The 17,318-nt window shown below is 47.8% G+C and overlaps 1 protein-coding gene across 2 annotated transcripts; it reads left to right on the top strand.

Moving 5' to 3' along the window:
• Nucleotides 1–180: 180 nt before the first annotated feature.
• MED1 (mediator complex subunit 1) lies at nt 181–17,120 on the top strand. 2 transcript variants are annotated; one of them, XM_068660772.1, is made up of 18 exons: nt 181–591; nt 2,186–2,292; nt 2,839–2,917; nt 3,353–3,407; nt 3,536–3,668; nt 4,419–4,447; nt 4,831–4,902; nt 5,198–5,272; nt 5,562–5,635; nt 5,993–6,082; nt 6,792–6,903; nt 7,192–7,316; nt 7,549–7,667; nt 8,803–9,004; nt 9,197–9,292; nt 9,399–9,504; nt 10,896–11,036; nt 11,214–17,120. In XM_068660772.1, the coding sequence occupies exons 1-18, from the start codon at nt 564–566 to the stop codon at nt 14,143–14,145; spliced, it is 4,575 nt and encodes a 1,524-aa protein (XP_068516873.1). In that variant the 5' UTR covers nt 181–563; the 3' UTR covers nt 14,146–17,120. The 2 variants fall into 2 exon arrangements, with proteins under 2 accessions (XP_068516873.1, XP_068516872.1); XM_068660771.1 differs by having other exon boundaries at nt 182–591; nt 10,896–17,120.
• The last annotated feature ends 198 nt before the right edge of the window (nt 17,121–17,318 follow it).

Below are 17,318 nucleotides of genomic sequence, written 5' to 3'. Positions count from 1 at the left end.
GGGCGCGCCCGGTAAGTCTCGCGAGAGTGCTAGCAAAGCTCGCGAGGCTCTGAGGGGATTCTCGCGAGATCTCCCCTTCCCTCTCCTCCTTTCCCCGCTGTCAGCCCGGCTCCTGGTGAAACCTCGCGAGATTTCCGGGAAGGGGAGGGAGGGGAGGGGGGAGGAGCGGGGCGCGCGCGCGCCGCGTGGTCTCGCGAGAGGTTCGACAAGGAGCGGGGATGGAGGGAGGTAACGCCCCGCCCCTCTGCTGACGACACGAGGCGGCGGCCAATCAGCGCGCGGCGGGTTGGACAGAGGGGGCGGGGCCTGCGCCCGGACTCCCCCTCCCCTACGCCGCCGCACGCCCTCCCCACCTCTCGCGAGACTCGGCGTTCTCGCGAGACTCTCGCGGACTCTCGCGAGAGGCGGCGCGGCCGGGAGATGGCGGCGGCCGGCGCCGTGTGAGGCGGGCGCGGAGCGGCCCCGGCGGCCTCGGGGGCGTCGGGGGCCTCCCCCCGGCCCTTCCTCAGGCGACACCGGCGCCGCGGCCCCTCCTCGGGCCGCCCCCTTCCCTCTCCTTCGACATGAAGGCGGCGCCGGGCGGTGCCGAGGGTGAGGAGTGCCGCTGGGCCGCGGATGGGGGGGAGCTGAGGAGAGGCCGCGGCCTGGGGGTGGGGAAGGGGGGGGGGGGCAGGGAGTGGGGGGGGTCCAACCGCTCCCTGTCAGCACTCGGAGGGGTAACGGGCCCGTTGGCACCGGGCTGGGCCCGCCCCGCAGCTCCCGGGGCTGTTGGGGAGGGAAATGGGGAGGGGGGGGGTCAGAGAGGGACCGGAGATCCCTGCCCGGGGGGCCCCGAGATCCCGGCCCGAAATTGTCACCTGGAAGCGGGCAGGCTGCGGGGCAGATCGGGCAGGAGGTGGTGGCGTTGCTGTCCCTTTTGGGGGGGGGGGTTAAGGAAAGTTGGAGCTGGGCGTTAGGGACGTGGTTCAGTGTGTGGCTCTGGTGACAGTGGTGGCAGGGGGGTGCTTAGGCCAGGTGGCCTTGGGGCGCTTTTCCAGCCTTGGTGATCCTATGAAATAAAGGGAGCAGCCTCAGCACGTCTTAGCTGAAAGCCAGCAGGGCTCTGGGAGCACGAACCTGGTGGGAAGGGACAGGCACGTCCCAGGGGTGCCCAGAGCCAGGCCGAGAGGCTGCAGACACCCAGGCAGCAGTGGCTGAACACCGAAGCACTTTGTCACCCTGTGGGTGACCGAGTGCCCACCGGGCTCCCCCGAGCTGCTGGGGACTCCTCTGGCTGGAGAAGTTTGGAAAGCAGCTGGACGTGGTGCTGGGTGCCCAGCTACCCTCGGCCGGGCTGTGTTTGTAGCGTGGCTGGGAGGTGCGAAGTGTCCCAAAACATTCAACAAGCACCCAGTTATTTCGGACCCTTGCACTTGGTGGTGCCAGCATCGACTCTGTGAACCGGGAGTGCATCAGTAACGAGGATGAAGCCTTTGAATTCCACTCCGAGGGTTGCAGGGCTGTGTGCTGCAGCGGTTAACGTGTCACAGGCTCGTGTTTGCCTTGGAGGCAGTAGTGGCTGTGCAAGGTTTATTTTGGCACCGGTGTCTGCTGTCTGTCTGTCTGTTTTTTTTTCTTTACAAATGCAACTGAAGGAAAAAAAATAGCACAAAGGAGGGAAAAAAGCTAATTGTGGTAGTACCAAAGCCCACGTTCTCTTGTGTAAGGCTTCTCTTGGCCAAGGCTTTTGGTGAGGGAAGGGTCTGTGAAGATCCTCGCTGCACAAGAAGGTGGAAGAGCGAACAGTGAGGGGAAATCCCGGGAATTAAGCGTAACATCTCTTCTTTACCTCTCCATTTTTCACTGTGTGGAAGCCTCAATGGTCTGTCAGTGTCCTCCTGTCGTGCCAGAACTTATCCTGACGGGGCCAGGTCATTCTAGGGGGGCTGTGCAAAGAGGAGCCCTTCTCCAACAGGCCCTGAGGCTCTTTAGGACCTCTGGGTTTTGATGGCTGGTGATATAACATTTATTTAGCCTTAAAGTCTGGGTTACAGGGGTAAGACAGCAATAAATACATTTTTTAAAACCATGCCTAGCTTAAAATTGGGAAGCGCTCTCATTACAACTGCCAGGCTGTGTTGTTTATAAAACCTGCAGATATTGTCCTGTCCTATCTCCTGAGTTGTCCCCGTGGTTGGTCTTGCAGAAGCGGAGAAGCTGAACAAGATGAGTACTCTGCTAGAAAGACTCCACGCAAAGTACAACCAGAACAGACCCTGGACAGAAACCATGAAGCTAGTCCGTCAAGTCATGGTGAGAAGGGCTGGGATCTGAGCAGGAGGGTGCTGGAGTTCGTTTTTTTCTGCAAAGTGCTTTGCATTTTGGTCAAGCCTTGGCTTCCTTTTGGCTCAGCGTGGCTGGGGCATGCTGTCCTCACACCCGCAGCGTGCAGGGAGGGATGGGATTCCCTTCTAGCTAGGTGAGGGTAGGGAGGAGCAGGAGGAAGGGCAGAGCTTCCTGAAGGACTGCTGCATTTATCGTGGTGGTAAAAGTTCACCTCTCTGTTTGTCTCCTCGTACACAACTCTCAGCTTATGCCTATTAAAAAGTCGTTACAGTCTGTTGTTCTGCAGGAGCGAGTTGCTCCAAAAAAAAAATCAATTCCAAGCCTGCCTTTGTTACCTGCTTCCAAAATGGGTGCTGTTCTCGTACAGGAATCAAAATGAGGGTGTAATTTCGGGATGAAATCTAATCTGCCTTTAATTACCTGAATAAACCTCACTTGACTGAACAAAAATTGTGGCAATTCCCCCTCACTGAGTGACGCATAAAGAGGACATTTTTCTTCTTCCTGGCGTAGGAGAAACGAGTTGTGATGAACTCTGGGGGGCACCAACATCTGGTGAGCTGCTTGGAGACTCTGCAGAAGGCATTAAAAGGTTGGTACATCCTGTGCGTGCGCTGTGGGAGATGCTTAACGGTGACATATGGTGGAAATTCTCCGCAGAGCAGAAGCGGGGCCGTTGCTTGCACATCTCGCTGCATTCGTGGGGCTCACGTTTCCATAAGCATGCTTCTGTCTTGTGACTCAGTGTCAGTCAAGATCGCTTGTGTTATTTTTATTCTTATTGCCCGTACCTGAATTCCACCGGAGGAAGAAATCCGTTCTCCCTCTGTACTGCTGAGAACATTTGTTTTCCTCCATTTAAATTGTTCCGTTCCAGTTTTGAGTGCAGATAATGCTTAGAGATGCACGTGTTAAGGTACGAGCACCACACGAGTGAGGAGCTGGGGTTGTTGTAATGCTGATGCCTCATGCCAGGGAAAACATTGAATCCTTTCGCTAAGGCTTGTTTTGTGCTTTCCCCATCCAGTGTCTTCTTTGCCTGCCATGACGGATCGCCTGGAGTCTATAGCCAGACAGAACGGGTACGTCTCCTCCTTTGTTTTACGGCAAAGGCATTTCCTGTTTATCTGTACGCCTCGTAATCTCACTGCTGGTTTGATTGGTTTTTGTGTGCACCTCATAGCAATTTTTGTTTTGTTTTGTATGTAAGCCTTGGATCTCACCTTAGTGCAAATGGCACTGAATGTTACATCACTTCAGACATGTTCTATGTGGAAGTCCAGTTAGATCCTACAGGGCTGCTATGTGATGTCAAGGTGGCTCACCACGGAGAAAACCCTGTGGTACGTATTACTGAGAAAGACAAGCATAATACCTTTTTGGGTTTGGAACTGCACTTTTGCCTCCCTTTTGTTTGAGCAGAGAAAAAAATCACACTGAATGTCCTGCCAGACCAAGCGTTGTGCCTCTGCTGCTCTCTTGTTCTCATGAAGGGTCAGAGCCCCTGTGGGGTAGCCTGTGAGGAGCATTTTACTCATGGTCTCTTTTTCTTTGAGTAGTGTTAAAACTGGAAAAATTATTTGAGGAAGTTTTTGGTGTGTTTCTGAGGATTTTATTTCTGGAGGAAGGATAGGGAAACAAATCTTAGAAAACTTAAATCTGTGAGTGGAAAGCACTAAGATGGGGAATGTTATGGCTGAAATCCTGAAAGAAAATTGTTTTATTTCCCTCCCCCACAGGTGTGAGAGTTTGAACTCACTCTTTATGTTGGTGTAGCTGCTCTTCTGAAGCCATGAGGCCATTTTTAATATATCTATGCGAGATTGCAGGCTCTCAACCTCTGGTGTCACAATTTTAAAAGCTTATCCCAAATCAATTGTTTAAGAAGAAAGAACATTGCTTGTATTTTTTCCAAAGGGGGTTGACAAGCAGAACTACAAACATAGCAACGTGTAGTTGTGAGCATTTTGTTGCTTCTCATCTAAAGATGATGCTCAAAAACTTCACCGTTGTAATATTTTACAGTTGCTGTGCTGCACAAAGACTTAAACTGCGTTTGACATTGATGTTGCTGCATGTTCTTTCCTTTTCAGAGTTGTCCAGAACTGGTGCAACATCTGAGGTGAGCAACAAGAACTGGTTGCTACATTTTTGGATTGGCTTCTCTTTGCAGTATGGATGTGATACTATTTTACGCCTGGAAACACAAAACATTTCAAAGCTGTTCTTTCCCCATAAAGTCTCTCCTCTTCTTCAGGGGATTTTCTGGCTTTGGATCAGATGTTTCTGATCCTGACTGCCATGCCTGGCATCTTGGGAGCCACAGCACAAGATGCACTCAGAATTGTTAAAGCTGGATCACGTGAAGAAGGCATCGCTTAGCTTTCGTGTAGCAAAACTCTATTCTGAAGTGACTTAATATTTGTATTAATGGAACTTTTAAAAACGAAGCCTTATCTGCAGCAAATTTGAACGCGTGTTACTTTTTCTCCTTCTGACTTCCAGAGAGAAAAATTTTGATGAATTTTCTAAGCATCTAAGGGGACTTGTGAACCTGTATAAGTTGCCAGGAGACAAGTAAGTCTAGAATATTTATGATATTTATGTCCATGTTTATACTATTAAACCTACAAGCTTCTAGCTTTGTGCTTAAACTTTCATTGTTCCTGTGATCCTGCTGACTTCATCACCATGGCTTGCATGTGAACACAGTGGGCTGGAAGGATTTAATGCAGAGCAGTGGGAATGCAGATGGAAAAGTTAATTTCTAAATGGTCCATCTGATAGGAAGTACTGCAGCTTGTCAGCCATCGGTTTGTGAGTTGCATTTCTTTGCATGGTTCCTTTTAATTATTATTATTTTTTTTTTCAGCAAACTTAAAACTAAAATGTACTTGGCTCTACAGTCCTTGGAGCTGGATCTCTCAAAAATGGCAGGGATGTATTGGTAAGAACATCTCTATGGTTACTGTTTGTTGTTTTTTTTTTTTCCTTGATAATTTTTGTATCAGGTTGACTGATTATAATAATGCCAAGAACCGTATATCCATGAAGTGTCGCATCAATCCCTATATATTGTGACTTTATTGCTATGACACTGTGAAGTTTAGAATAGCTACTTCTGTGACTGAGCAGTGTGTATGTTGATTTAAAACCTTAGACTGCCATCAGGACATGAATTTTGGCTTCAGATACGGCTCTAGCTTGTTACAGACATGTGATTGCCTCTCTTGCAGGCAAGCCACCAATGCAAATCCACTCGACAAGATTCTTCGTGGCAGCGTTGGCTATCTCACCCCCAGGAGCGGAGGTATCTTGGATAAACACTTCAAAACCAACTTTCTCTTTCTGTTTTTTTCCGGGTCCCCTTTGTTAACGTTAGTTTGAAATTAACTGGTGGTAATAAAGAAAAATGCTAATCAAAGAGGGACGAGGTGGTTGAACATTTGTAAGTCCCATGTGATCCAGAAAACCAGTCTTCCTTCACAAAGCTGCATGCAGTAATATTGTGGCTGTGGCAGCAGAGAACAGCTCTTTCGAGGTGCACTAGGAGCTCTGTGCAGCATGTGCTGTGTTACAGTGCAAATACGATGTGGTTACGGGGGTTAGTAACGATGGGGTTAACCTGTGGCATCAGGATCCCTGCTCATCAGCCTCTCTCCTGCAGGTCTCCTTATGAATCTCAAGTATTATGTCTCGCCCTATGATTTATTTGAAGACGGCACTGGAACCCCCATTATCTTGCATGAGAACAATGGTAGGTCGCCTTTGGAAGCTGCTGTGGGCCTACTGCTGCTTGAAGGAGAGAAGAAAGCAGGAGTCCAGGGGAGCAGTCTGGCTCCCCTCTGCTGCCTCTCTGTAATACAAGGAAAGCAGAGGCTGCCTTACAGAGGACACAGGTTTAATTAGTACATGAGTAAATGCCGTCTGAGCTGACCATCTTCTTGAGCCTCGTGGTTGTTCTGGAGTTTGATTTGGGCTACTACTAGTGCTGGCAGTCTGCAGACAGAGCCTTTGTCCTTAGGATGAGTCTCTCTGTTAACATGAGATTTATTTTATTGTCGGAAAACTTGGGTATTCCCATCCGCTGTCTTACTGTTGGATTGTTTTTCATGCATGTGCATGGATATTTGTCTTTTTGGTAAAATGACAAAAACCCAGCACCAGTTAAAATTGAGGCTGGCCTTGGAAAAGGAAAGGGTGAAATTGTTCAAAGCTATTTATTGTTTTGCTTTGTAAAGAACATACTACAGACTGGCAAACGTATTTGAAATATGTGTTAGGAATTATGCCATTGATCAACCGTGTAAGAAAAATAGTGTTAGGTAGCACAACTAACTCGTTTGGCTGTAGTCCTTGTAGAGGAAGCAGCGTGTTTCCACCGTACTGATATTTAATTCATAAAGGCTGTGTTGTTTTTTCATCACCTTATCTTGTTCCCTTTTTTTTCTTGCCTTCTCTTGCAGTTCCTCGATCTTTAGGAATGAATGTGTCAGTAACAGTCGAGGGAACCATGGCGATGTACAAACTTCCAATTGCACCACTGATTATGGGCTCTCATCCAGTTGACAGCAAAGGGTAAGCAGAGGACCTATTGGCCAGGCTTTTCTCAGTGGCCTTGGTTAGATGCCAGCTCAATATTCAGCCCTCTTTTGAAGTTAGAGTGGGGAGATGACTGTGTGATGTCGTAGCATTATATGAAGCTGAGAAATGGGTATTTCAGGCACGTGACACACTTTTGAGGACTGTCTTTTAATTTTTAAAAAGATATAACTGCTTGTATCTGAGCAAACAGCAAATTGTACAGCTGGTGCTCACGATCATGCCCTGCATCTAAAAAGACCACGTATTAACTTGATTTTCCAGAACTCCATCTTTCTCATCAATCACCAGTGCCAACAGTGTGGACTTACCAGCTTGTTTCTTTTTGAAATTCCCACGTCCCATTCCAGTGTCTCGAGCTTTCATTCAGAAACTTCAGAGCTGCACAGGTGAGTGGCAGATCTGTGAGACGGACACTCCCTAGGTTTATATTTAAAAATTGCTACTATTTTTAAAAGCATGCCATAAATATTTTAAAAGTATGCCATAAAAGTTGCTTAAGGTTTTGTGCTGTTTTTGGTAAGAACCAGAGAGGTTTGTTTCAGTAGATAGTAACTCCTCTGGCCCACCATCACCTTCCAGCTCCCAGTGCTACCATTATCTGCCTTTTTTTTTCCTCAGGTATTCCACTATTTGACACGCCACCAACGTTTGTACCTTTGTATGAGTTGATCACGCAGTTTGAACTGTCCAAGGAGGCTGATCCTGTACCGTTAAACCACAATATGCGCTTCTATGCAGTAAGTACGTCATTGCAACCAGGGCATTCTACTTGTAGTTGAGCACTGTGGGGGGGTTTCATCTGTTCTGGGTATTTTTCAAGCAGGATACAGGAAATCGGTACAGCATTTGTTCATGGGGAAAGCCTGTGCTGTCCAGTCATTAGAATTCTGATACGGACATGACCACAGTAACTAGGAAAACAAACTGTTTTGTCTTAAATGTGGATTTGTCATAACGTGCACTCCCACAGAATTATTTGTGTCTGCATCTGACCTGTTCTCTGATCTGGATGATAGATGCAAAGGCTGTTTGGTCACACTGGTGTGTATGCTGATGTGTGCGCACCCAGTGAGGTTGCAGGGGTTGTTTTTTTTCTCTTTAGCTAAAGTTGTATACCAGAAAGCTTTAGGTGGACTGGGTGATTTAAATAAAAGTGAAATGACAAGATCAAACCTTCAGTAAATGACTTTAAATTTAGACACGTGCTTTAGTGAGTTGGCTCTTCAGAAGGTCTGTTGGCTGTTCTTGGGTAGCAGGTGAGGAGAATGCTGAAGGTAGCTGCAGCAGTGTTCCAGAGACTAGATGGGGCTTGTGGGAAGACATCAGAATCACCTGTGATGTTTGCAATTTTCATTGATTTTGTGTGCAAATAACTAAACATATAACAAATAGAAAGTGACTCAGTAGTGAGAAATCCATTGCAGTCAAAGTGCTGCTGCAGTAATGACAGCAGAAGTATTGGACTGAGCGTTGCCAGATTCTGTCCTTTCCTCTTTCTTTGGACTGTAATTTGTGGCTGAATCACTTGCATTGCTTGGGAGAAATCCTACTTCTGAAATTAGTCAGTGACAGATCTCCTATTACCTTCAGAGGATTTCTCTTTCCTGAGAAGGGATGCCATGCCACATGAAGCTGTTGTAGTGGGGGACAGTTAATGTTGTTTGGCAGTACTACTTCTGAGGAGCCGAAGTCCTGTCTTGCTTGTTGGGGTCTGCTTGTCATTTAATGGAAGGAAGATGTCTTCATTGTCATTTTCAGCCAGGAAGGTGGCTTGGCATCCTTTAGATCTGGAGCCTGCTCTTTCCTCTTTAGACGTCTTGTTATCGCCTTGTACCCAGCACTGGCTGGAGTAAAGCAGAAATTGTTTGTCAGGCTCTTCCAGGACAGCAGCACTGTTACTTTCTGAACAAGGATGCTCCTCTCCCAGATGGAAGAAGCCTCCAAGGAACACTGATCAGTAAAATCGCCTTCCAGCACCCTGGACGGGTTCCCCTCATCCTTAATTTGATCAGACATCAGGTGGCATACAACACACTAATCGGCAGCTGTGTCAAGCGAACAGTTCTGAAAGAAGGTGGGTACGACATCAAGTGGAATATAATGTGGGGATAATAGGGAGCTGTGTGTGATTTTCCCAGCTGTAGGAATTAGCAATAAGGCCCATGCTTGCTTCCCTTTTTCTTTTTTCTTCTATCTGGGTATGTTGAGCTGGCGCCTCTGGTTCATCTCCTGTGTTCCCTAATGTAACAGTTCCCATGTCTTTCAGATTCTCCTGGGATCCTGCAGTTTGAAGTTTGTCCTCTCTCTGACTCCTGTTTCAGTGTATCCTTTCAGCACCCTGTGAATGACTCCCTAGTGTGTGGTAAGTGGACTCGCTAAAAGCATGGTGTATTTAGAGGCAGGACGGCAGGGTTTTCTTCCACTGTAACTGGAATTTTTATCTCTTCTAAATGCCTTCTCTCTTTCAGTGGTAATGGATGTGCAAGACTCTTCTCATGTGAACTGTAAGCTGTACAAAGGGCTGTCTGATGCTCTTATCTGTACGGATGATTTCATTGCCAAAGTTGTTCAAAGGTAAGCTGGATGATTCTGTTCCAATGTTCCGTGTTGTTTACAGTGATGTTTGTAAGCCAATATGAAGGAGCTTGCAAGTACAATTAATTGCAAATGCTTTTGATAGCATCCCACCAAGTTTTTTATATTGCAGAAAATTCAACTTTGAGGAGGAGAACTGACAATGCAAAACCAGGCTCCAAAAGTAACCCAGAAGCAGCTAAAATTATTGCTTGAATAGCTAAAATGTAATTGCTTTCCCATATTTCCCGGATTCCTGTGTAATGATCAGGATAAGTGATTTCTATCCAGAGCATTGCCCAAAAGAGTGGGTGTCATTATCCCGGTTTCATAACCGGGATGAGCCGAGGTGCAGGCAGCCTGCGTGGCACGTCTGTGGTTACTCAGCCGACCGGCGCCGGAGCCAGAGAGGTGGCTCAGACCTTCTGAGTCAGTCTGGTGCTGTGCCTGTAGGACCAGGCTCTCAGGTTCACTCCTTTCTGTTTGATGAGCTGTAACAGAGAGAGAGAGAGAGAGATTTCATGTTTAAGAACATACCGGTGAGTACCGTGGCGTGCCTCTGTTCAGGGCACTCCGAATTGTATGGATGAATTCTGTCTGTTGTATTTTTCCTAGTTGTTTTTGGAGCCATTCTGTCTGAGTGAGTTTTACATGAGTTTTTTTGGAGGAGAGGCAAACCTGGCACCCTACTGAAAATTCCATTCCAAACATTGAACCATAACTACTTATTTTGGGGAGTGTGTCCGAGGTGCCTGCCTGTTTATGCTTTCTCCTCTGGTTGCTTGCTTTCAAAGTCTTGTAAAATGTGAAAGAGCTCCCCTGCAGGTTGTCATTTACCCCGGTCTTTTATCAAGGTTACTCCACCCCAGCCACCATGGAGGCATGCAGAACGCAGCAGAATGTTAACAGTGCACAGCATAGACTTCGTGAGTGAGAATAGCTATTTTTATTTCAGAACATTATAGGGTAGTTGACCTTGAGTAGAATGTGACAGTATCATTGATTTTTACAGGACTGCAGGAAGTGTAAGGCTTGCCAAGCTTAGACAAAGGTGTTCCCTAGCAGAATCCGAGTAACAACCCAGGCTGCATCCTGTGCTTTAACTACAAGATTATCATCTGTCAGCTATTAATTATTAGAGTTAGTTGATTGATTAATTATCCCTGCATTTTGTAATTGCAAGGCAGTTGTGTCATGGCTGGATAAGCATGATGGGATAAGTAAGAACACAAACAGAGCAGCGAGGCATTTACAGTGGCTGGACCTGTTGCTCTCCTGTGCCCACGAGCCTCACTGCTTGCTTTGTCTGGTGAAGGTGTTAAAACTGCTTCGGTGAGCGTTGCTGTAGGGCAGCAAGATGCATGCTAAACCCTTGGTCTTGTGTCTTGCAGATGTATGTCCATTCCCGTGACCATGAGAGCAATTCGCAGAAAAGCAGAAACGATTCAAGCAGACACACCAGCCTTGTCCCTCATTGCAGAAACAGTAGAAGACATGGTGAAGAAAAACCTTCCCCCAGCCAGCAGCCCAGGGTATGGCATGACCACAGGCAGCAACCCAATGAGTGGTACCACTACCCCAACAAACACTTTTCCTGGGGGGCCCATCACTACTTTGTTTAACATGAGCATAAGCATGAAAGAGAGGCATGACTCGGTGGGCCATGGGGAGGACTTCAGCAAAGTGTCTCAGAACCCTATTCTCACTAGTTTGTTGCAGATCACAGGGAATGTGGGGTCTACCATTGGCTCAAGTCCAACCCCTCCCCATCACACACCACCACCAGTATCCTCACCAGCAAGCAACACCAAGAACCACCCCATGCTCATGAACCTTCTTAAAGAGAATCCCCCTCAGGATTTCTCCACTTTGTATGGGAGCAGCCCTCTCGAAAGGCAGAACTCTTCCTCTGGCTCTCCCAGAATGGAAATGGGCCCTGGGGGGAATAAGCAAAAGAAAAAAAAATCCCGCATGCCAGCCGACAAGCCCAAGCATCAGACTGAGGATGATTTCCAGAGGGAGCTCTTCTCAATGGATGTTGACTCCCAGAACCCCATTTTTGATGTCAACATGACTGCAGATACCCTGGACACCCCTCACATTACTCCAGCACCCAGCCAATGCAGCACTCCTCCTACTACATACCCGCAGCCTATACCTCACTCGCAGCCCAGTATTCAGAGAATGGTTCGACTCTCTAGTTCGGACAGCATTGGAGCCGATGTTACTGATATCCTCTCGGATATAGCAGAGGAGGCTTCCAAGCTCCCCACCACTAATGAGGACTGCCCGCCCATTGGTACTCCCGTGAGAGACTCTTCTAGTTCAGGACATTCACAAAGTGCCCTCTTTGACCCCGATGTTTTTCAGACGAACAATAGCGAGAACCCGTACACAGACCCAGCAGACCTGATAGCAGACGCTGCTGTGAGCCCCAACAGTGATTCTTCAAACCATTTTTTTCCAGACGGGGTAGATTTCAATCCTGATTTGCTGAACAGTCAGAGCCAAAGTGGCTTTGGGGAGGAGTACTTTGATGAGAGTAGTCAGAGTGGAGACACAGATGATTTCAAGGGCTATGCATCCCAGGCTCTAAGTACTTTGGGGGTACAAGTATTAGGGGGCGATGGGGGGGAAAATAAATTTAAGGGAAGCAATCAGTCGGATACAGTAGATTTTAGTATTATTGCAGCTGCAAGCAAAGCACTGGGGTCCTCTGACATCATGGAGCACCACAGTGGAGGTCAGAGCCCCTTACTGAATACAGGGGATTTAGGAAAAGAGAAATCTCAGAAACGGGTAAAGGAAGGCAACGGTTCTGGAGGTAACCTGGCAGGTCCTGGAATAGATGGGAAGCCGGGGAAGCGCAGCCGGACGCCATCCAGTGACGGCAAAAGCAAAGAGAAGCTCCCGAAGCGGAAGAAGCAGGAGACAGACGGGAAGTCTCCATCTCACAGCTCGTCAAACAGGCCTTTCACGCCACCAGCGAGCACTGGTGGGTCCAAATCTCCTGGCAGTTCAGGCAGATCTCAGACTCCTCCCGGTGTGGCTACTCCTCCTATTCCAAAAATCACAATTCAGATCCCAAAAGGAACAGTGACTGTTGGCAAACCGTCTTCTCACGGCCAGTATAGCAGTAGTGGCTCTGTCACCTCCTCCAGCAGCAAAAGCCATCATAGCCATTCTTCCTCCTCCTCCTCTTCCTCCTCCTCTTCAACCTCAGGCAAAATGAAAAGCAGCAAATCAGAAGGGTCTTCGGGCTCAAAGATGAGCAGCAGCCTCTACTCAAGCCAAGGTGGCTCAAGTTCAGGTCAGTCCAAAAGCTCGACGCAGTCGGTGGGAAAGCCTGGGTCCTCCCCCATCACCAAGCACGGCCTCAGCAGCGGGTCTGGAAGTACCAAGATGAAACCTCAAGGAAAGCCATCGTCGCTTATGAACCCTTCCATGAGCAAACCAAACATCTCGCCATCTCATTCTCGACCTTCAGGAGGTTCTGACAAGCTTGCTTCTCCCATGAAACCTGTTCCAGGTACTCCCCCGTCATCGAAGGCAAAGTCACCTATCAGTTCAGGTTCTGGAGGCTCTCATATGTCTGGGACTGGATCGAGCTCGAGTATGAAATCGTCTTCAGGAATGGGATCCTCTGGGTCCATGTCACAAAAGCCGCCTCCTTCATCGAATTCTTCCACGGCATCTTCATCTTCCTTTTCATCTAGCGGGTCTTCCATGTCTTCATCTCAAAACCAGCATGGAAGTTCCAAAGGCAAGTCTCCTAGCAGAAACAAGAAGCCATCTCTGACTGCTGTCATAGACAAACTTAAGCACGGGGTTGTCACTAGCGGGCCTGGTGGAGAAGACCCGATGGATGGACAAATGGGGCCAAGTTCCAATTCCTCAAGCCATACTATGTCCTCCAAACACAACATGTCTGGGGGGGAGTTCCAGGGCAAACGCGAGAAGAGTGACAAAGAGAAATCTAAAGTCTCTGTTTCCGGAGGATCTGTTGACTCTTCCAAGAAGAATTCAGATTCCAAAAACGTCGGAAGCACTGGAGTGGCCAAAATTATCATCAGCAAGCATGATGGTGGTTCCCCTAGTATTAAAGCCAAAGTAACTCTGCAGAAACCTGGGGAAGGAGGGGGGGATAGCTTAAGGCCTCAGATGGCTTCTTCCAAAAGCTACGGATCCCCTCTAATCAGTGGATCTACTCCAAAACATGAACGCTGCTCTCCCAGCCACAGTAAGTCACCAGCATACACTCCCCAAAACATAGACAGTGAGAGCGAGTCGGGCTCTTCCATAGCAGAGAAATCCTATCAGAACAGCCCCAGCTCTGACGACGGCATTAGGCCACTGCCTGAATATAGCTCAGAAAAACACAAGAAGCACAAAAAAGAGAAGAAAAAAGTGAAAGACAAAGACCGGGACAGGGACCGGGATCGGGACAAAGAAAGAGACAAGAAGAAATCTCACAGCATCAAGCCGGAGAGCTGGTCCAAATCCCCGATTTCAGCTGACCAGTCTCTCTCCATGGCCAGCAGTGCTATGCTCTCGGCTGAGCGACCATCCCGGGCTAGCCCTGAGTTTTTGATCGGGGAAGAAGATGATGATCTCATGGATGTTGCTCTAATTGGCAATTAATTTCCTGAGTGTCTTTGAAAGATACCAAGTACGCAGGACCTGCAGGTTCTAGAGATGGAAAGGAAGGAACCATTCGTTGCAAACCTGCCACGCTGATGTCGATGAGGTGTTATAAGAGAAAAAAAAAAAAAAGAAGTATTTCCAAGGATCTCCAAAGTTCACACAGAACGTGTGAGTGCCAGCAGCTCATTCTGCAAGCCAGGTTCCTGACTGTGGCCTTCATCCTACGGACACTTACACTCATTCTTAATTTATAAGTATTAATAGGCCCATTAGAGGTAATGGGCATAAAGCAAAGCGTGCGTGTAAGCGTGGGAGCAGACCTCAAACTGGTGCAAACAAACATAGGCTATTCTGGGAGAATCTGAGTTCCCCTGCCCCTTTTCCCGCTCAGACAGAGTTGGTTTTGCTTTTAGGAAGTTTTAAGCTAATTATTTTAAGGCACGATTTAGGGTTGGGTTTTACTCTTTTAAAAAAGGGTGGTTGGAGGAAAGGAAAAAAAAAAAGTGCTTTTTAGTTCTTTTTATTTCTGTGGCATTTCTTCATTTGTGGCCTGATTCAGAGCAGTGCTGAGGAACTTTGTCTTCCTCTGGCGTGGGCTGCAGTCAGCCACGGTGAGGGCTGTTGGCTTTTTATTCCAGGTCGAAGTGATGAAGGAATGCTGTCGAATTTTTTACTTCCCTTTCATTTTAGCTATTTATTTATGTCCATATCTGAATGCATTATGCTGCTTGTTTTCATGCGATCTCCATTTTAATTGTATGATGGAGCCCAAAGGGACTTGAGAATTTGGGTAGAGCCTGTGGATTCGGAAAGCTCTGCACACATGCAGCCACTGTAGCTATGGTGAAGCCGGTACAATTCTGGCGTGCATTGGAGCAAATCTAAATTGAAAAGGAACTCCACTGTCTTAATCTGAGCACTGCTTCCTTGTAAACCAAGCAAACAGAACGTCCCCAGGACCCCCGATGCTGCATTTGTAAAGAGAGAGACTGTAAGCCGCACACGAGCCTCAGTCCTGCAAACTTTAGAGCTGTGCTTAATCTATCTGCAGCAAGTGCTCCGTTACTGTCGATAGAACAGCTCGTGTGTGTTCATGGTTAAAAACAGGCCTTGTTTTCTCAAGCTGTTTCTGTTGCTGAAGCGCTTAAGGTTTCTTTCTTTTTCTTTTTTTTTTTTTTTCTTTTAACTTGCAGCACACTTCTCAAATAGTAATTCTGGTAATGCACACAAGCATTCCCTTCTCTCTCTGGGAGGTGTTAGCCTAGCACTGTGAGTCAGTCACTTCCTCGTGTTAGCACTTACACTGCTGGAAAAGCAGACCCTAACTGGTTCATCTGGATAACAATTGCAGCAGAAGCAGTGGTTTCCTTAAGTGATGGATTTCCCCCTTTTGGCTGGAATTAAGAGCGTGACTCAGGCATCCTCTGTGGTCTTATCTTGTGGTCCCTGAAAGGAAAAGAGACTCAGGAGAGTGTTTTATTTTTAAAAGCAGTTAAATGTGATTTGCTGAAGAAGAAACATGGGAAATCGCGAGTTATCCATTCGAATTTTGTACTGGCAGAATCCTGCTCCCCCTGGATTTTGGCGTTGACTCTTGGAGGCCAGGATTTCACCTGTGGGAAGGAGATTAGACTTCGCGCTTGGGGATGCAGCCTGAAAACATGTCAAGGATTTAAACTTCTTTTAAACACAGAGATTTCCAGTCCTGCTTATGGTCTGACCCCAGTGATATTCCAGGCAAGCAGTTTATTTTCTGGCTCAGTTCAAAGCCATAGCAAGGTAGATGTCTTTTCAGTAGGGTGGCAACTACTCAGTTAATTGCAGGGGGTTTTCACCACTTCCTCCTGCCCTCAGCTTCATTCCCAGGCTCCTGTAGGGTGCAGGAGCCCTGAATTTCCTAAAGCCACCCTGAACTCCAGAGAGCTGCCCTTTCTTGTATTTTCCAACCGTCATCCTTTGCTCCTTGTGGTCTGCATACTGTAGATTCCCCCTCCCCAGTGCTCCCCCCTTCACGTGCTGAGATGATAGAAAAGTAGTGAATAAAGCCTAAACCCGGAGCAAATTACGTTATCTTACGCAGCATCAGCCTCGTATGACTGCGGGGTGTCTCTGAAGAGGATGTAAGGAATGCAGCACCAGATGGCTTTATCTTGAGACCCTGCTACCGCGGCTGCACCGGGGAAGTAAAACCTGCTCAGGCTCCAGCAGGTTGTCAGCTGTTTTCATTCTGCCCCTCTCATTTTGTAAGTTACTTTCTTTGTTTGTTTGTCTGAAAGAAGTTCTCTGATCTGTTCAGGGCTGCGTGAAGGTATAAAGAGCCTTCAAACAAGGCCCTTAAAAGTCGAATCAGGGCTGGGGAGTTCACGGAGGAGTGTGCTGGACTTGTTGATTGGAGTAATGTTTTACCAATGCGAAACACAGTAAAAGTTAAAAGGAAATACTGTTCAGCTTCAGAACTGACACAGAAATGCGTTTGGAAGGGAAGAGCTGAACATGTTTCCTTCTCTGCTTGCCCAAGACCAAAGTTCACTACTCTACATGTCTCCTGTGAAAGGGGGGCGGCGCGGACACCCACAGAAGTCCAGGGAACCAAGTCTCCTCCTCTCTCAGCCTCCGTGACACCGAGTGCTGCGAGAGAAACCAGGGCCCGAACTGTGGTCGTAGCAGGCTGAAAGCTGTTGGATCCGTTTTGATGCACTGTACCCTTCCCCTTTGTATGCCCTCCGTTTTGTATCGTGTGAGAGAAAGAGAGAGAGAGAGACCAGAGCCAGGCGCCAGCTGCATGCTGCTTCTACCGCGGTGCGAGATGAGGTACACCCCTCCCTACACAGACGTTTCGTGTGTAAACGCTTGGTCTCCTACAAATGTTTTATTTTTAAACTATTTTTGCTTATTCTCGACGATATTTTACATCTTTCAGTATTGGAAAGATAAACGTGTAAACAGAATAAAAGCCAAACCTTTTACTCTCAGCTGCAGCGGGCATTACGGGGCGATTAAAAGCGGTTTTTAGGGCTCTTTTGCTCGTGGGTCTCCGGCCGGGCCCCCCTGATCGCTCCCTTCGCCCCCAGCGGCCTCGGCTCGGGGCGCTCGGCGGCGGCCACGCGGGATTTTCCCGCGGTAATGACGTCACCGCGGCGCGATTACCGATTGGCTGGCGCTGCCTCACC

The sequence above is a fragment of the Anas acuta genome, chromosome 25 (genome assembly GCF_963932015.1).
Source record: "Anas acuta chromosome 25, bAnaAcu1.1, whole genome shotgun sequence".
Classification (NCBI taxonomy): domain Eukaryota; kingdom Metazoa; phylum Chordata; class Aves; order Anseriformes; family Anatidae; genus Anas; species Anas acuta.
The sequence above is the reverse complement of the archived record's forward strand: the minus strand, read 5'-3'. Positions and strand labels throughout refer to the sequence as shown.